The 19,503-nt window shown below is 39.9% G+C and overlaps 1 protein-coding gene across 5 annotated transcripts in view; it reads left to right on the top strand.

The window, feature by feature from the left end:
• The window catches only part of HERC1 (HECT and RLD domain containing E3 ubiquitin protein ligase family member 1), a 108,503-nt gene that overhangs the window by 85,788 nt on the left and 3,212 nt on the right, over positions 1–19,503 (top strand). For 3 of the 5 annotated variants that reach the window (XM_009943332.2, XM_075431288.1, XM_075431286.1), the window contains 23 exons: positions 1,456–1,583; positions 2,825–3,025; positions 3,892–4,022; positions 5,019–5,218; positions 5,705–5,819; positions 6,363–6,509; positions 7,049–7,150; positions 8,243–8,416; positions 8,722–9,015; positions 9,776–9,841; positions 9,949–10,074; positions 10,710–10,848; positions 11,317–11,498; positions 12,231–12,386; positions 12,900–13,022; positions 13,600–13,702; positions 14,412–14,581; positions 15,941–16,079; positions 16,365–16,534; positions 16,899–17,068; positions 17,261–17,426; positions 18,738–18,814; positions 19,220–19,472. In XM_009943332.2, coding sequence (XP_009941634.2) covers positions 1,456–1,583; positions 2,825–3,025; positions 3,892–4,022; positions 5,019–5,218; positions 5,705–5,819; positions 6,363–6,509; positions 7,049–7,150; positions 8,243–8,416; positions 8,722–9,015; positions 9,776–9,841; positions 9,949–10,074; positions 10,710–10,848; positions 11,317–11,498; positions 12,231–12,386; positions 12,900–13,022; positions 13,600–13,702; positions 14,412–14,581; positions 15,941–16,079; positions 16,365–16,534; positions 16,899–17,068; positions 17,261–17,426; positions 18,738–18,814; positions 19,220–19,472 — 3,532 coding nt within the window. Of the gene's footprint in view, positions 1–1,455; positions 1,584–2,824; positions 3,026–3,891; positions 4,023–5,018; positions 5,219–5,704; positions 5,820–6,362; positions 6,510–7,048; positions 7,163–8,242; positions 8,417–8,721; positions 9,016–9,775; positions 9,842–9,948; positions 10,075–10,709; positions 10,849–11,316; positions 11,499–12,230; positions 12,387–12,899; positions 13,023–13,599; positions 13,703–14,411; positions 14,582–15,940; positions 16,080–16,364; positions 16,535–16,898; positions 17,069–17,260; positions 17,427–18,737; positions 18,815–19,219; positions 19,473–19,503 lie in introns of all 5 variants that reach the window. The other 2 variants (XM_075431287.1, XM_075431285.1) reach the window with 1 other exon arrangement.

Genomic DNA, 19,503 nt, shown 5'->3' with positions numbered 1-19,503 from the left:
GATGCTTTATAATAGTCAGCTATTGAATTTAAGCTGTAGTTGTGGAAAATAATGACAGGAGCCAAACCTGCCGCATCTCCTGTGCAGACATTCTCTGCTTTTGTCTCTGGGACTTTAGGTGTGTTTATGGCATGTAAAGTAAATTAAATAGCTGAAAACTGAAAACAGATCTTAAATATCAACCCGATAAGGGTCGGTAGAAAGACATCATGCTAAAGCTGTTTCAAGATATTCTTAATTAATTAATGCAATGAGGAATGGGTGAAATAAAAACTGAAAGGGATTGTCATATGAAAAAAAACTGAATGTCCCCTCAGTGGGTTCCCGTGGACAGTTCCAACGTGTAATGTGATAATTATGTGTGTGCTGATTGAAGTCAAGTGTGAGAAAAGAATTTGTGACTTCTGGGATTCAGGAGATGAGCGCAATTCTTCATGAGAGTGTCTGACAAGTACTTTTGTATCATTTGGATGTGTCAAAAAAAGAAGAAAGTAAAAAGAAGAGGTTTAAATCTAATTGTTCAGTACAGTTTAGGTGAGTTTAGCTCAGGAGAATGGAGAAACAACAGTGAACTAGAAGGTTGTTTCATGGTGAGTTCTTAGTGACCATTTTAGTTCATGTTTGCTTGCTGCTGTTACCTGCTGCCTTAAAATGAACAAACGGGGTGACGTAACTTGACTTCAGGAGGTAGTAATGAGAGCAGCATCTTCCTTTAACAGAGATCTTCTGTTCTTCATGCGGCAGGGAAGTGTGCTTCCTGTACAGTGCTTTCATGGGTTTCATTGCTAACAATCTCGATAATTTTTTTAAAATTATTCTGAATGTCTTCTACTTAAGCAAGAACACACCTCCTGTATCTTCAGAAACACAAGGGTGATACAGTATTTGGCCTGCAGTGTGCATCCTGGCAATAGTGTAGCCTTCATTTTCCTGTTACTAAAATCAGTAAAAGCTCTGCCTGTCACGTATGGCCCTAAGGACAACAAAACATACCAGTGGTCCGGCTACAGTTAGCCAAAGCAAACTTTAAAATAGATTTTTAGAACAGTGTAACAACATTTTAACAGGAGGAAGAATCGAAAGCAAGATGTACCTGTTTCATTTCTTTTGTTCAAGCTATTCTGTTTCATTTCATGACTTCCCAGAAAGTTTTGCCCTCACCAAAGATGTTAAATTTGAGATAGAAATAGGTAAAGTTAAAGATAATTGAATTTATTTTTCTAATTGAAACCTAACTTCAAATTTCTTACTGTGGGAATAACTGTTATCTCCTTCTGTGATTTGAAATGGTTTCAAATAGAACATAGAACTATGAGCAGAAAAATTTATGATGTAAATCTGCAGTGATGGCAGGAGGAGTCCAGATTTTGACTCAAGTATTTCATCAGTTCTGTGTTTTCCTGTGTGCTGAAAGGAAATGCCCTTTTTTAATTGCATTATTTTATTCTGTTGTAGAGAAGGTGATTCTGAAGAAGGTCTGGGATCACCCAGTGACCTTAGTTTGTCTCTTGTCTGTTGGAGCATCAGTGGCAAGTACCTGGCTGGAGCTACGGAAAAGATGGTGAACATCTGGCAAGTCAATGGTACGCTCCTAGCTACCTGTGACGCAGTATGATACAATGTATTTCTAGGGAAGCTGCAAAGTTATCGAATATTTGGTTACCCAAATGTTTACCTCTGTGTGCTCTCCAGTTTAAATGCGTACCATCTTCCACAGAATCTTGTAAACCTCCTTAATTAGAGGAAGGCACTCGCCACAAATGGATGCGTGATTTACAATGAGTTCAGTAGAAAACTGAGCAACATATGAGTCCTTGTTGAATCAGAAGTGTTTAGGTGTGAGGCTTGATCACTCTTAGCAATGTTTGTCTGTAAATACCACCTTCCTGTAGTCTGCAAGAATCACCTTTCTACGTGCAACAGGGAGAATGTGAAAACTGGCTGAAAGAGACGGAGGGAGGGATTGCTAGAGTGATCAGCTGGATGGAATGTCTGCTGGTGAGAGCAGAGCAAGTGAGATTGGTTTATTTATTTGAACAAGAGAGTCTTGGAGGAGGAACCTTGTAAGTGAATACATCAGGAAGATAAACTCTAGGAGAAGCCCAAGGAGAGAAAGCAGCTATGTAACAAGTGGAGAGTGTTGACACAAGAAAAATGCAGACGGATTGCCCATGAATAACTTCAAGAAAGTTTGTAATGTTCAAAAGATTTAGATCTCATATTTTATAAGGAGGAATGACACCTGGGGAAGAAATACTATAAAATTAATTAACTAAATTTATGAGATTGCATTGTGATAGAGGACTGAACCTGATCAAGGAAAGGCCCTTACCAATTCCTTGGTTCAGTTGGTGAGCATCTTTAAGTGAATTCTCTTACATTTCTGCTGTCATTTGTGCTGTAAATGACTAATCCAGCATAATTAATACCTTTAGAACTCCCGTGAGAGGAAGACTATTAATCCATTGTCATTTGTAACCTCTGAAACTTCAGTCTGTTGTTTTGTGCTTATGAAAATCATGTTACACTTCCCAAAGTTAATAAAAGTCCACAGGAGAAGGATAAATTTACTGAGTACTGAAGAATTTAGCTTCCTTCCTTAACAAAATTGTGTAACTAGAACTGATAATTGAGACTTGTTAGCTAGATTTTGTGTCTGTGTGAATTAGTGAACCATTGCTTCGTAGGCTTGTAACTTACACAAATTAGTGGTGTGTCCTAGTTGTAAACAGGATCTCTTGATGTTTTCCCATGGAAAGTATTTGTGTTGTTTTCTTCTCTTTATGAAGATCAAGTAGTTCTAAAAGACTTTTTGGGCTCCTAGGAGGAAAAGGATTATTAGATCTTCAGCCTCACTGGGTATCTGCTCTAGCTTGGCCAGAAGAAGGGCCAGCTGCGGCGTGGACAGGAGATGCTCCAGAATTATTATTAATCGGTCGTATGGATGGATCGCTTGGTCTTATTGAAGTTGTAGATATTTCAACCATGCACCGGCTAGAACTGGAACACTGCTATAGAAAGGATGGTAGGTGACAGTATCATATTAAAGTAGAAACTGAAATTAATAAGCACCCCCACCTCCCCCTTTTTATTAAGCAAATATATAATCTCTTTTTTTATTATTGTTCATGGGATATGACTTCTGGTACTTTATCTGCAAGCATCATTCCCTTGGTTCATGGGAGGAGAAAAGTCGGGAGGATCTCCATTTGCACCCTGATTCTCCTGCAGCAGAGGCAAACAGTTCGTAGCAACCTAGTCGAACCGTGACACTCCTTGCCATCGTGTGAAATTGGTATAGATTCCCTCCAGCCTCTGCTCTCTCTACAGAGAGCGTGTAGTCAGTGTCATCTGAGTTACAGAATTATTGCCATTTTTGCTTGGTAGTTCAGTCCCAGGGGACATCAAGTAGCATCTTTTTGATAGCGTTGTGTGGTTTTGCATGTTGCTGCTTCAGGAAATTTGCCGATTTTTTGGCAGAATCGAGGCAATATCTACGTGCTAAGAAAGGCTCCAGTTGTTTTCAGTGCTTTTCTTAGCAGCATCCCTATCTCAGATATACGTGCAGGATTCAGTCTACTTTTTTTCTTTTCCCTAGCATAGTTCTGTTCACCGTGTCAGCAATATATATTCAATTATTTTAATAAACAGAAAAAGAATGAAAAAACTATTACAAAATCCTTTCAACAGCTGTCATTACAGTGGCACTCAGTTTTAACATTACCATACAACTTCAAGAAAATTTTCAGACCAGGAGTATCTCAAGTAACCTCTGAGGTGGGGGAAGTTGTCATGCACTTCGCATTTTAGACAGTTGCACTGCAAAAACCTGTTTGGCAGAAGTGAAGTTCAGTTTGGTTGAATTAATGTTTGTGTTGTCTGTTCGTGTAGTGTCTGCCACATGCCTTGCCTGGTTCAGTGAAGACAGACCATTTGCAGTTGGCTATTCAGACGGAAAATTGCTCATAGGAGCAAAGGAACCACTTGAAAAAGGAGGAATCGTTCTAATCGATGCTCATAAGGTAGAGTTCGTCTGGTCAAAAGTACTGTATAATTTTTGTAGGTAAAGATCTGTTTAAGCTGTTTTCTGTATTTGAAAGCTATTTATAAAGTCAAGTACAGGTTATTTCAGGAAGACATACCTATTTCTGATACACAGATTAAACACAGTATATTTTAATGGAACAGTCCACCAATTTTTTTTTTAAAAAGGGAAAAATAAATTTTATAGCCTCTTTTGCTATTGGAGATCATGGAAGTGTATGTACATACAGCAACAGAAGTGCGTTAAGGGTACAGCTGTGCATTTCTGGATTTAGAAGACTGTAGTTCTTTTATTTTGTAAAACAATAAATTTTAATTTTGGTTATGTCACGCATTTTTGTAATGCTTAAGTTCCTGTGCAAAGCAAAAGATGTTTTTCTAAATGTGCAGCCACAAAGGCTGAGATCCTTCGCTTGGCTAGTACGTGATAGTAAGTCATTAATAGTCCATAAATGATTTGTTAGGTTAAGAGGAGAATTTCTCCAGTGTAGGTCTAGTGAAAGCACCTTGAGTGCTTCCATGAGCTGGTCATGGTATTTGAAGCATGGTAGTCACAGAAGTGAGCGTGCTGTGACAATAAAACTGTACTTTCCTTTTCCACTACGGCCTGTTCTCCTTTCTTACGTGTTTATGAACCGTGTACCATTAAGGTAATTCATATGACAATTTCATAATGTAAAAAAAGGAAGGAAAAAATGTCTGCTGCTTTGGGGAAAAGAAATCAAGAAAGGTGTGCAATGAAAGGAAAACGTGGTGGTTCTGTGCTTTCCCTTTAGTTTTTCTCAGGAACCTTAGATTTTATTTTAATTGGATAGTTCTGAAACGTATCGTTATGATATCATATTTGTAACTATTTGAGAATAAAATGTTCTTTGTTATTGATAATTAAAAATCACATTAGCTCTGGGAGTTAAATTTCCGCTGTTCTTACTGTGTTGCTTCGTACCGACTGTTAATTTTTTAAAATCCAATAGGACATGATTGTTAGTATGAAGTGGGATCCAACTGGTAAGATTCTCCTGACATGTGCCAAAGAAGAAACAGTGAAGCTGTGGGGCTGCACGGGCGGGTGCTGGAGACGCCTGCACGCCCTGTCCCACCCAGCGCTTGTGAATGGCATTGCCTGGTGTGCGCTGCCAGGGAGAGGACCCAAGTTGCAGCTTTTACTAGCCACGTATGTCATTTGTTGAATTGCTTTTAGAGCTCTTCTGCAGGTCTCTTCTGCCAATCTTTAGTGTCCAGAGCAAAGAAAAGTTCTGTCTTTTTTTTAAATAACATTAATTCAGTAATCCAGTTGTCATGAGATCCATAATGCCTCGGAATTCCAACGGGAAGAGTGGCTCTGGTTATGTTACCAGCGGCTTTCTCCGTGCCATGGGACCTGTATATGGTGGTCATACTTGAAATTTTTTTGTTTCATGCAGGTATTTTGTCTGAGAAGATGGTGTTCGTAAAAATTGAAAAGCTGTGGGGTGGGGAGAATGGAAAAAATGCATTTATCCATTGGGAACATGCCTCTCCACTTCAGATTAATTGATACAATACAGTTTCATAGGAAGGTGGTGGAGACTATTGATATGTTAAGTTAATACCAGACTACTGGTGTTTTTTTAGCTAATACCTTTACTTTGTTTTTCTGATTTATCCTGCCTTCCCTTAGAGGATGCCACAATGGTTTAGTGTGTGTCTGGACTGTTCCCCAGGACATAGTAATGACACTGCAGCCCAGTTCAACATGTTCAGAGGGTTGGTGGGACCAAGAGACAAGTGCCAAGGTAAAAGGGGTAAACTTGGTGTTTCAGCAATTCTCTCTGCTCGTTCCAAAATTGAGGGAGGAGAAGAGTGTGACCGACTTACTCAAATCTCAACCTTTCCTGACAGAAGACACTTGTTAAAAAAGTTTCCATTGCGTTTGTAGATGCGTAGGCATTTTCAGAACAAAAATTAAAAATCACAGGTTTAAATGAATTTTATTTGGATAAAGATTATATTTTGATCTGTTTTCATTTTTTTTTAAGTTGATAAAATTATACTAAAATTTAGCAAGAGTTTAACGTTGTTTCTACATGAAATTAATTTCACCCACATAAATTATAATGTGGTCTTTCATATTGATGTCATTTTGTAAGGGGAGAAACGGTAGAGTGGTAAAGATATTTATAAAATATGATCATAGTGTTGGTCTTTCTTAGTAACTTGTGGAAATTACCTCAGCTTTATGGATGATCGGTATTTACTGCAGAATCCAGAAGCTGTTAACGCTATTCCGTTTACCGTGAATAGTTCACAGTGTGCCATAACTGTGAAATGATTTGCAGGATGGATACAGAAAAGCAGCAGAAGTCAAGTGTGTGTTTCAGCTGAGAGGACACATTACTCCTGTTCGGACTGTTGCGTTCAGCCCTGATGGACTGGCATTAGTATCTGGTGGACTTGGTGGTCTCATGAATATTTGGTCTTTACGGGTAAGATCGTCGTTGATGTACCATGATACTTTTTTTAGTATGAGTATCTAAAATGGCCAAGGCATCAGACTAGCTTGCTTCCCCTGCCCCAGAATGTTAGAAACATTAGAGAATCATGGTATATAAAATAATGGTATAAAGTTACAAAGAATAAAATATAAATTGAAATCGCACATTGAAGTATTTTCTATTTCATGGTTCTGCTATTGATTGATGCTGTAGGCTTTGTCGCGTTAGTTAGGCTTTGCAGAACCAGCCACTCTCTCTTTGTGGTTCAGCACAATACTGTCTTACTTTGAGAACTTTTGTTCCAAGATTCAGATAATGCGGATTATTAAACACTTCTAAATCCTTAGTTATGTTATCTCTTTAGTATGGTAAAACGGTTACGTATTTTTTACTTTTAGTATAAACATTTCAGGTTTTAAATAGTTGTTGAATAGCTTGGGAGAATATCATCCCTTAGGAATGTGATTGAATGCATTTACACAGAAAATTAGCTGTGTATACACGCTGACTCGACACACTTCTTTCCTTAGGATGGTTCGGTGTTACAGAGTGTTGTGATAGGTTCTGGAGCTATTCAGACTGCGGTATGGATACCTGAAGTTGGAGTAGCTACTTGCTCTAACAGATCAAAGGTGACACTATGTGTTAGTGTGCTTTCAAATTTTTTACTAAAATAAAATGCCATTTGTCTGTCTTTATCTTCTCTCTCCTCCTCTCTCCTCCTCTCCTCTTCTTTCTTTTTTTTCAGAAATGTGCAGATAGAAATTTCTGTCTAACTGATATATTTTCAAGACACATTGCTCTGGCTTTCAACTATCACCTGACCCTAAAAAAGACTGCTTTCTAATAGTATCCCATGTTTAACTGGGAGGGGCAGGTGGGATACTTCTGAGCCGGTGGTTATAAAGGATGCTGCACACCAGTTACATCACCTTGTCTGTTTAGTGGCAGAAGCTGTAACCGGGCAATGAAAATAGGCAGAAGACAGGGGGTTTTTAAAATTTTTTTTTTGAAGTGCAGCATGAAGACATGTTTCATTTCCCCCAGCAAATAAGATAGTGCAGTGATCTAACTTAATCTAAAGCAGCCTCGACCTCAGAAATTTTGAAGAGGCAGCAGAATTTCCTTCAGTGTTTGCTGTGTCAGGAGCTGCTGGCATCTGAACAGAAGTTTCAGAACAGTTAATTATTCCCAAAGATGTTATTTTTTGTGAATGGAGATAAGTACAACACAACTTATAACTCCTGGTCACGCTGCATGTGGTTCTAAGTATTTTGGGATTCTTTGAAAGTCTTTTCTGAACTCAGACCTAATACTGAAGGTCATATTACAAGGCAAATCCAAAACTGAGGTTGCACCTAAACCAAATACTGAACTGAGGTTACAGCACTCACTGCAATGAATCACAGAATCACAGAATGGTGGGGGTTGGAAGGGACCTCTGTGGGTCATCTAGTCCAACCCTCTGCTTCCTGCCATGTTTGTGTTCTTCCCTGGAGTGAGATTTGTAGTGTTGCCACAGGAATGTGAGGAAGTGGCAAATGGAGATGGCTACTCCCTAGCGTTTGTCAGCAGATTGTTCACCAGCAGAGACAAAAAAGTTCAAGGTTGTGTGCTTTCTGGCCCCTGTGGAAATGAAGATAATTCGTGATAAATCAATGGGGCGGGATAATCCTGCTTTGTGATTTTTTAATTTCTAATGTCTTGTGACTGCTGTTGGACAGGATGTGTTGGTGGTGAACTGCACATCAGAGTGGATATCTTCCAATCACGTCCTTGCAACGTGTAGGACTGCGCTGAAACAGCAAGGAGTTCTGGGTTTAAACATGGCTCCTTGCATGCGAGCTTTCTTGGAACGTTTGCCAATAATGCTGCAGGAACAGTATGCTTACGAGAAGGTAAGAAGAGCTAATGCAAACATACAAAATTCATGTTTGACATGAGGTCACTGTTTGAATCTCAGCTGGTTGCAGTCTTTCACCGCAGAGAACCCAGAAGACTTTACTGCATCCTGCTTGCAGACATCTTTCACTGTTCTCAAAGCTAGTAGTCTCCTAAGTTGAGAATATTTAGAATATTAGAAAAACTTTGATTAAACGTGGAGGAAAAAATTTTTCTACAGGACCAGCTGTGAAGGACTCCTGTTGCTGAGTTGATTAACTTTGCATGTTTGATTTCTCTCTCCCACTCCTCTCGCCTTTAGCCCCACGTTGTTTGTGGAGACCAGCTCGTTCACAGTCCTTACATGCAGTGCTTGGCATCACTCGCTGTGGGCCTTCACCTAGACCAGCTCTTGTGCAATCCCCCGGTACCGCCTCATCACCAGAACTGCCTCCCTGATCCCTCAGCCTGGAATCCCACGGAGTGGGCCTGGCTGGAGTGTTTCTCTACTACCATAAAAGCTGCTGAAGCCCTGGCCAAGGGAGCGCAGTTTCCAGAATCCTTTACTGTTCCAGACCTGGAGCCTGTTCCAGAGGATGAGCTTACTTTCCTAATGGTAAAATGTGCTATAGTGTCTCAGTAGCGCAGCGTGTTGTTATTGAGCATGTGGTATGATGCAGTTAACATCTCTGAACTGTCAAGATGCATATTCATTAACGTAAGCACCAGTGATAAGTGTAAGTTTATTTTTTAATTATCTGGTTAGAATATGCTGTCAAGATTGTTCCTGTGCTGTAGTCAGGAGTGCAAGTCAGTTGCATGTTAAAAAACAAACCAAAAACCAACCTAGAAACTGTGACAGTAATTTTTCTGTGTGATAGAAGCAAGAAATGTAGAGCTTTACAATACTGTTTTTGAAGTAACGTGTTGGCACGTTTGTACACCGAAGGATTTTTGTAGTGTCAGTTGTCTTTATGACTTGTCATGATATGTAAACCAAAATAGAAATTTTGGATTAAGAATTTTTTTTATCAGCAAGCTTAGAACATTTCAAGCCAGTGTTTTCAATTAAAACTTTAAAAAGCCCTAAGCATTAGTAAATATGAAAAGATTACTTCATCTTGAATTTTGGTTTTCTTTTTTTATTTTGATTGCAAGTCACAGGTAACAGTGTCATTGCTAGGCAGGTGTAGTGAGGAAGTAAACTTTGCCTATGGACGAAAATAGTGTTTGAGTCTGCACACGTTCATTCTTACTGCTGTACCGTTCAGAATAGTTTGAATGTCAATGTTCTTGGTTAGAATGGAAAATGTTACTGCATAACAGCAAAATAACGTGCACTCTTGAACCAAGTAACTGTGGCTTTGGTTGTGTAGGATAACAGTAAGTGGATCAATGGTATGGATGAACAGATCATGTCTTGGGCAACATCAAGGCCAGAGGTGAGTAAAATTGATGGGATTTTTCTGTTGTTTTTTCAATTTTTTTAAAGATTATAAGCTATGGAAAGTGCTCTTGTTCTAAAGCATTCTTTCCTGCTGTTCCATAGGATTGGCACTTGGGAGGCAAATGTGATGTGTACCTGTGGGGCGCAGGAAGGCACGGACAGTTAGCGGAAGCTGGTAGAAACATCATGATACCAATAGCAGCATCTTCATTCTCTCAGGCTCAGCAGGTGATCGTTTAAAAACAGTTGTGTGCTCGTGTTTTTAATGGTTTGCATGTGTTGTTTGGACACTTTGTCAAAATGCCTCTCTAAATGTCTTTTCAATTTGTTGTTTGAATTCATTATGAAGTACCCCCAAAACATGTGGTTTCACCAAAGAGGAAGTCTGTAATTATTTGACAAATTCAAACCAAGAAGCCATGGAAATCTGACACAACAGAATTGTTTGATAGGAGCATGATTCAAAAATACCTGCACAGCTTTAACATAATGCACGTGCCAGTTTTGCTTTCTGAAACAACACTGACATTCAGTGTGGGATGGTCAGAACAAAATCACAGGTGGGAGTATGTTGTGATTTCGCTCGCTGCAAGGTTTGCCAACAGGGGTAGCAAGTTTCAGTGAAGCAATTTTTGTTATGGTGTGATGGGGTAACAAAACTCCATTAAATATGGGGCGAGTGAAGTCTTACTTTCATCAGGTTGTCACACGGGTACTTGCAGTGTGACAGGTCTCTGTTGTCTTGATAGGATCACAAAGAAAAAAAAATTAAGAGGAAGCTTGTACATTGTGATGCCAGTGTTACAGCGTTGCTGCGTCTAACACAGAAATCATTACAACTCCTTTGTGTCTTTCTAAACTAGGTTGTTTGTGGTCAGAATTGTACTTTTGTCATTCAAGCTAATGGCACAGTTTTGGCCTGTGGAGAAGGGAGCTATGGGCGACTGGGACAAGGAAATTCTGACGATCTGCATGTGTTAACAGTCATTTCAGCACTGCAAGGTACAACTGCTGGGTTTGAAACAAGTCGGTTGATAAAGCACAAATAAGCATTTAGGCAGTGAACAGAATTATTTGTCTTGATGCTGGTTTTGCAGATTTACGCATTAAAATATTGTAGTCTTTAATTAAAAAATTGAACATAAACTAGACGTTTATTTCTTCTGAAGATTGAGTAGTAATATGTTAGAATTCCCTGATTTTAATAAGGCTTCAGGAAAAACGTTTGCTCAAGATAGGAACTTTTCATTTCCAAAACTAACGGCAGGCCAAAAGCATAGGTTGTACATGATAAGGTGAAAGTTTTGTTCAAAATAAAAGTAAATAAATTGCTAGAACAAGAGAACTGTTGCTGTGGTCAGTTCCTTTCCGCAGATGTGATTGGCTGCCACTAAGGGCACTTGGATAAATGTATGTTAAGAGTTTATTACAATTTATTCTGAACTCTGGTTTCTCACTTTGCTTGAACAGGCTTTGTTGTAACACAGCTGGTGACTTCGTGTGGGTCTGATGGACATTCCATGGCTTTAACAGAAAGCGGGGAAGTCTTTAGCTGGGGAGATGGCGATTATGGCAAACTGGGCCATGGGAACAGCGACAGACAGCGCAGGCCTAGGCAAATTGAGGCGCTGCAAGGAGAAGAAGTGGTGCAGGTTCCAAAATCCTTTGTGTCTCCTGTGAACTGTGGTAACCTGGTGCTAGGAATGTTCCAGAACCATTGTCGGTCTTGGCAGTTTGAAGTCGTATACTAAATGAAAAGAGGCAACTTTTTACTTCTGAGCATTGTGAACCGAGTTGGTAATTTCCAGTAGAAGAGTGTTAATATGACAGAGCTCATTGTTGATGCCTAATGTTAACTGACAGTTGATACTGGAGAAGACTGAAAATTATAAAAAGCGTGGAGTAGAGGGATGATCAAAAGATTGTTGAAATTCAGACATGATTCAGAAGTTTCCCTTGGTGCTTGTCAGGTGTCTTTGACCTACAAAACTCGTCACCGAGACCACCTCCCAAGTACTCACTGTGTATTAGAACAATGCACAAAACCATATTCAGCTTTGACTGGAGATTTCTTTATAAAAGTATAAAACATTCGTACAAGAACAGCAATCAGTGTGCAAAAAACAGTAGTTGGTAAAAATAAAAAAATAAACACCTGAAAGCCTTGCTTCACACAAATACCTGCCTGTCCTCCTCCTCAGTGTTACCGTTGAGCGGAAGAAGAGAGGAGTTGTTGGAGAAACCATTAATACCGAAATACCTGTGTTTTAGCTCTTTATAAAGTGAATATAGTTTAGGGGAGGAGAAGGTATTACATATTTACATGTAATAGCGAATATAATTCTCCCCCCCAAATTTAAAATGTATGTTTATTTTGCTTCCAGATGTCGTGTGGCTTCAAGCACTCAGCTGTGGTGACAGCAGATGGGAAACTTTTTACGTTTGGAAATGGTGATTATGGCCGTTTAGGACTTGGAAATACTTCCAATAAGAAACTTCCAGAAAGAGTGACGGCGCTGGAGGGTTACCAGATTGGACAGGCATGGTTGATTCAACACTAGCAATGTGTCTTTGTGTAAAGATGATGTTTTCAACATACTTAAGTGTTCTGGGTTTTTTTTTCCCACCTTGGCTTTTATTTTGATTATGGTGGCAGAACTTGACTATGCATAATCTTTTTAAATAATTACTTTCCTGCCTCTTTTAATTCTCTTTCTGCAAAACTGCCCATATTTTTTAACAGTTGAACATTTCAAGATTGAGGTGGTTTTAAGCATGAATTCATGAGCTATTTTGTATTCTTAAACAACGAGCATGTGTGGCATAATACTGTCCTTTGGTTCTAGGAGCTGAGAGGAAGCAAATACCTAAAAAGTACTACTGTGGTTCTAAATGTCTTTAAAGCACTCTAATAAGCAATGGAGATTTTAATTATTTTTAAAAGAATACTTATTTTTTAAAACACGATTTTAGTTTTCTTAAAGGTAGTTGGGGTGTTGGAATTAGCAGTGAGTTAGCGAAATCTGTGGTAACAACAGATTCCTCTCAACCAGGTGGCCTGTGGACTCAATCATACTGTGGCCGTGTCGGCTGATGGCTCAATGGTGTGGGCGTTTGGAGATGGAGATTACGGTAAACTTGGTTTGGGAAATTCCACTGCAAAATCCTCGCCGCAGGTCAGAATTCATAGAGAAATTGTTCTTTGCATAAATTATCAGTGTTGTTAAACGTGTTACACAGTGTTCAGAGTGTAATTCGTAGAAGATAAATTATTCATTCTATCCACTATACTGTTCTAATAAAATCTAGCATAAATAATTCTGATGATATGTTATGCTGAGCCTGAGGCTTTAAAGGATTTCACGTAAATAATAGTGACCTGATCTCAGTGGCAGTGCAAGTAGCGAAAATCTTAGGATTAGCTTAAATAAGAGAGCTTGCTTATTTTGGAATTTGGGGGTGGGGAGCTTGTTTACACACGTCTGCTTCCTCCCATGCCAGTCCCCACTCACTCCTAGTAAATAAAAGGTATTTTGAATCATTGTACATAGAATAAGGTGTTAGTTCCATAGAAGAACCGTTTCCTGTACTAATTTACAAGCATTAACTGGAGTTATCCTACAATGTATGCATTGCACAGTGGGAAGTATAAAAGTTCTTTTTGGAAGCAGGAGTTAAAGATCAAATTCATGTTTGTTTTCTGTTTGTATTCTCATAATACCATCTCTGTTTTTCCTTTCGCTTACCCCTTAGAAAGTGGATATTCTTTGTGGAATTGGAATAAAGAAAGTTGCCTGTGGAACCCAGTTCTCTGTTGCACTGACAAAAGATGGCCACGTGTATACTTTCGGACAAGGTAGGGCAGTCTGGCACTTGGCCCTTCCCATCTAGAGGTTTGGGGGTATTGCAAGTGAAAAGGCAGAGTATTAAGACATTTGTAAGACTGACCTAATGCTACTTTTTAGATTTGTGCTGACCTAATCTGAATTTTGGAACTTCAACAATGCGATTTTCACATAGGCCTAAAATCCAGATTTGCAGCTGTATCTAGTGTGACCTCAGGGCAGCCTTTCAGTTTACTAATTCACTTTTTGAGGAGTGTTTTCCTAAAACTTCATTGAATTTCACATACCTGGAAACACTGGGTTGCTAAAAGTTTACTTTGTCCAGTAAAGCATATGCCTACACATATCGTTTAAAAATCTGGACAGGAGAATATCCAAGTGCACTGAATTAAAAACAATTTAAAATAAATAAAAACTGCTCAAGTCAGTTAATTCATGTGTATTCTGAAACCGTGCAATGAGATCTGCAAGTCTTGTTTTAATAGAATTTGATCTTGTTTCTGACTGAAACTGAAAACAGCAGCTTTAGCCACATTAATGAGCACTGCAGGAAGCACTGTTCTGTAGCAAACGTATGTGAGGTTTCTCTCTAACCATTGCACTTGTGTCCCAGTTCCAAGAGTTGTAGAATTACTTTTATTCCCTCCCTGACTTCTGCCTGTAAGTGAAATTAACTTTCTAGTGCTCTTCACATAAATAGAGATGTGCTTGTAATTTTAGATCGTCTGATCGGTTTGCCAGAAGGTCGAGCTCGAAATCACAACAGACCGCAGCAAGTCCCAGTGCTGTCAGGAATCTTCATTGAGGACATAGCCGTGGGAGCGGAGCACACGCTAGCTTTGTCGTCTGCGGGGGATGTGTACGCCTGGGGCAGCAACTCCGAAGGGCAGGTACGCGCTGTCCTCTGCTTGGTTCGAGCCTTGAGGAGTCTGTGATTGTACTTTACAGATGTGGCTGGAATATCTTGATTTTGGTGGAAAAGAAAGCTTTTATTTTTCTTCTCCTCCTTCCCTCCACCATAATAACCTTTTGGGCATTTCCATTCTTTTCTTTGTCATTTCCTATGCTCTGACATGGTAGTGGTTTGGGAGAGCACTGAAAACGTTCTACCCAAATTATTCTAATCAAAGTTTTTTTAAAAAGTTACAATTTTTTACCTAATTCTTGAACTGTCATCAGTTTTTTCAATATCATAACATTTATGGTTGGTGTCAATCAGATTTGAGAGCTCTTTAGATACTTGTGATACAGAAAATACACAGTAATTTTTTTAGAGAGTAGTTTTTTTTAAGTCAGGAAAAAATACTAGTAAATAATAAATTCTGTCTTTTCTCTGGGACTCCAATTTCATCCCTGCCCTTAAAAGTCCATTTTCCTCCCTCACTCCAGGTATAACTGAAATTTTTGAAAGGACTTCAGCTTTTGACAGTTGTGCCTGCTGCGGGTGTAAGAAGGAGCCTCTTGTTTGGCTGGTGGTGTTTCAGGAATTTGGGGCAAAGTTTCTCCTCTGGTATTTCAGGACTGAGTTTCTGAGAAGGGCTGTTGAGCAAGTTCTTTGGAATAATTTCTGAGAGGAACCTCTTTGGTTTTTTGGTTTTTTTTATAGGGTGCTTACTTGGTGTTTCTGGGAGATGAAAAACTGTTAGGGTAAAAAATTCAGAGAAACTTCATTCTGACAGCCTGTTTTATGTGATTTTCCTTGCAGTGCAAAAAAATGGTGTTATATGATGTGGTGAAAAAGAATATACTCTTACAATATGAAATTTTCACTTTTAGAGTATGAAATTAGAGTATAGTGTGATATGAAACTATCAGTAAGAAGTCAGAACAGCTTCCGTAAACTTTCTCTTTACACAAATTATGTTTTCACAAACTGTTGTTGGAATTTATGATATTTAAATGGCACAAAAGAGACACATGAGCTGTGTTGACTATGCCTTAGCAGCATAGATAAATTCCTCAGTTGGCAAAAGAGCTTGCAAAGAATCTCTAGCTGTTTTAAGTTCTTTTTGACACCTAGATCTGCTCCTCCCATTGAGTATGGATGCAATATTCTATTGAAAATAAAATGTAAATGCTAATAAATAATTAAAGATCCATACGATAAATATTTTTTTTATCCCAGTATAAGCTGTAAATTAATAGCATTTTTTACCACTTACTCTGAATTTTTGCTCAGGTTGTTTTACAAGTATCATCACAGTTGTTGATTCTTCTTTGTCCCTTTTACATCTGTTGTCAATTGTCAGCTTGGACTGGGCCACACCAACCACGTCAGAGAACCAACCCTGGTAACGGTGCTGCAGGGAAAGAATGTCCGACAGATCTCAGCAGGGCGTTGCCACAGTGCTGCCTGGACTGCTCCGCCCGTTCCGCCGAGAGCCCCAGGTGAGGAGTGGAGATTGTTTGTATGGGCATTTGGTGAGGTCTTTCTGTTTCCTGGGGGATGAGCGCAAGAAGAACTTCTGAGTATTTGGGACAAAATTTGTTTTGTTCTATATCCACGCAGGTTTTCAAATGGTCTTAGACTCTGAATTTTGCTGCTGTCGTGGTTTAACTCCGGTAGGCAGCTAAGCACTGCATAAGCTTCTGCAAAGAAAATCAACTCCATCCCAGCCAAACCAGTGCAGCTACCCTTTATGAAATGATGCCTTTTTTCTTTTTCTGTGGTAGGTGTTTCGGTGCCTTTACAGCTTGGTTTGCCTGATGCCATTCCACCACAGTATGGGGCGCTGAAGGAAGTGAGCATTCACACCGTAAGAGCAAGGCTCAGACTGCTGTACCATTTTTCTGACCTCATGTACTCTTCGTGGAGATTGCTCAACCTCAGTCCCAATAACCAGGTAAAATTCCATTTGAAAAAAACAGCTTAGCCATATCACTAGAGAGTTTCTGACCAGATCAAGGTGGATCTTAGTAATGGATTCTATAGGTTTTTTCTAATAAATTAAAAAAAAAACCAAACCATAAATCTGGATAAAACCAAACTTTGTCAAAGTACCATTCTGTATTTTTGCTTATGCTGACATTGACATGTCAGTGTTTCAGTTTCCAAAAGCTTGCTACCCTCAAGGCTAAAACCAAAAAAGGATAACCTGTTTCCTGAAACATTGAAGTGCTAGTCATTATTACGAAGGGTTTTATTCTGTAAAGAATGAAATTAATATCCTTTATTAATATGTGTATTCTCATATGGCTTTGTTGCAGAACAGTACATCTCATTACAATGCTGGAACGTGGGGAATAGTTCAAGGACAGCTAAGGCCCTTGCTCGCACCACGAGTGTACACGCTCCCCATGGTACGCTCTATCGGAAAAACGATGGTTCAGGGGAAGAACTATGGGCCACAGATTACTGTGAAAAGGATATCAACCAGGTCAGTGTTGTTTTCACAGGCGTTGCATGAGACTTCAGACAAATACTGGGATTCATACATTTTCCATAACTGTGGGCATACTGAGCGCTCTCTGTACAACGTTGTTAATCAGGTGCCTTCAGTAGCCTTCATGTGCTTCTGAGTTACATTGTGTGGCTGTGTCTTCTTTTTTTCTTTTTTCTTCTCTGAAAGAGGTCGGAAATGCAAGCCCATTTTTGTACAGATAGCAAGACAAGTGGTAAAACTGAATGCATCAGACCTTCGCCTGCCTTCCCGTGCCTGGAAAGTGAAACTGGTTGGAGAAGGAGCTGATGATGCAGGCGGAGTGTTTGATGACACGATTACAGAAATGTGTCAGGTATGAAAAGTCTGTTGGTGTAAAATGCCTGAGCAGAGTTTTTGTTCTCTCTGGTGGCTTCTAGTATTTTTCACATTTCCTTTTTGCAGCCTAACAAATACTTGTTCTTCAGTCCTGAGCCACAGCGCGAGCGCTGCCTACTCAGGAATGTCTCTGAGGGTAAAGACATCTTCCCTAGACTGTGGCAAGGGGATGCTCTAAGGCCACGCTGTGACTGGTATTACAGTAGGCCCCTGGGAATTCTGAGATGGCCCCTACACGTTCTGGGAGCAGTTTGCAGCTGCCCATTGTCCAGCCAGTAGCTGCCAGCAGAGAAGTTGTGCTATATTCCATCATTGCAGTACATACCATGCATTCAGGGCAGAAACACCTCAGGCAGCGTTTCTCATAGGTGTCACCTCTCGGGTTCAGTGCTGGAAAGGAGATCAGTAGGAGGAGGTGCATGTTTCTGCCTGTCTGTAACCAGGATTTTATTGCTATTGACAGCATAGCTGCCTTTCCAGAGTCACCTGGAAGGCTGCAGACTACCAGGGCTGGGATAAAGCTGGTCAGTGCCAGTGTGTACTGCCTGTAGTTTTCCAGGCATGGTTCAGCCCTGTGACACAACTGTGGTTGTAGCAAGGAGAAGGAGTCAAGACAATGCTGGCTGGAGAAGCTGGTGGTTCCTGAATCTTCCAGGAGCCTCAAAACCCGAAGAGTGAGGATTGGTGAGGGTAGTTAGTGTATCGGCTGAGTCTGGGACGCGGCAACAGCTATGGTTGGTGCTGGAGCTGGAACTAGAGTTAGAGGTAGGATACAGGCTGAAAGAAACTCAAGAACTCAGCTTATTAATGGAATTTCTGAAGCCTGTAAGACTAAAGTAAGGTTGATTCAGGTAAGGGCTTGAGGCATAGTCTGGGTTCTTCCCCAGACAGTTTGTGTTAAATATGAGATGTGGTGAGGGTTTGGAACCGAACTCATTGAAAAATTGCTTCAGTTTTTCGTTCTTGAAAAAGCTGTAGCAGTAGGGTGTATAGCTTATGGCTGCTGGTTATTTCAGAAAAAGGTGCCGGGAACGTATCGCAGAGCAGTCGCAGTAAAAATAACCATTGTAGTCTGACATATGGGCAGGTCTTGAAATAAACGTGTATTTATTACTAAAGATCATCCCTACCACGTTTACTTTCTCTTACATGTTTCACATTAATTTGTAAAAAGCAGTCATCACTATAATGGAATGTTCTGACTTGTAATGCTATAACGTCATAATATTTCCATAGTAGGTTTGTTATCCCTATGTCTAAGGCAGCTGTTTTGTTGTTGATTTTGAAGGAACTGGAAACTGGAATAGTAGACCTGCTTATTCCTTCCCCAAATGCTACAGCTGAAGTAGGCTACAATAGGGACAGGTACGTTGTCCAGAGTTGGCTTTTATTGCAGATGTTAGTGGGTGAAAATTAAAATCTTCTGTTAACTGGTTTTTATACCAAGGGGTGAGACTTCATGATTGTCTGTAGTGTATTTTTGCTTCAGGTTGTGATGTTACTGTATTGTGGGGGAGAGGGCATGGCTTTAACATGAGCTTCCTAGACGGCTGATGGCAGAATTCAGAGTAACATCAAGAATGCTGGGCGCTGTGGTCAGGATTAGTTCTGCCTATCTCGGCCTCCGTTATTGTAGCAGCTAAAGATAGCAACAGTCTTCTGATCCGGACACCCCTTGCTGCTCATGGTGTTGACAGCTACTGTGCTGTGCTGAGAAATGCTTTGGCTTTTACTTTAGCATATTTTCACTGATATTCTTTGTTCTTTCAGGTTTCTCTTTAACCCTTCAGCATGTTTAGATGAACATCTGATGCAATTTAAGTTCTTGGGCATTCTCATGGGGGTAGCTATTCGTACAAAAAAGCCATTAGATCTTCATTTGGCTCCAATGGTCTGGAAGCAACTTTGTTGTATCCCACTCATCTTGGAGGATTTGGAGGAGGTAGATCTGCTCTATGTGCAGACCCTCAACAGCATTCTTCACATTGAAGACAGTGGGATTACCGAAGAAAATTTCCATGAGGTAAGATGTGAAAGTTGGAGCTTTTAGGTTT

This window comes from Opisthocomus hoazin, chromosome 10 (assembly GCF_030867145.1).
Source record: "Opisthocomus hoazin isolate bOpiHoa1 chromosome 10, bOpiHoa1.hap1, whole genome shotgun sequence".
In the NCBI taxonomy this organism is placed as follows: domain Eukaryota; kingdom Metazoa; phylum Chordata; class Aves; order Opisthocomiformes; family Opisthocomidae; genus Opisthocomus; species Opisthocomus hoazin.
This window is presented reverse-complemented; position numbering and strand designations above follow the sequence as displayed.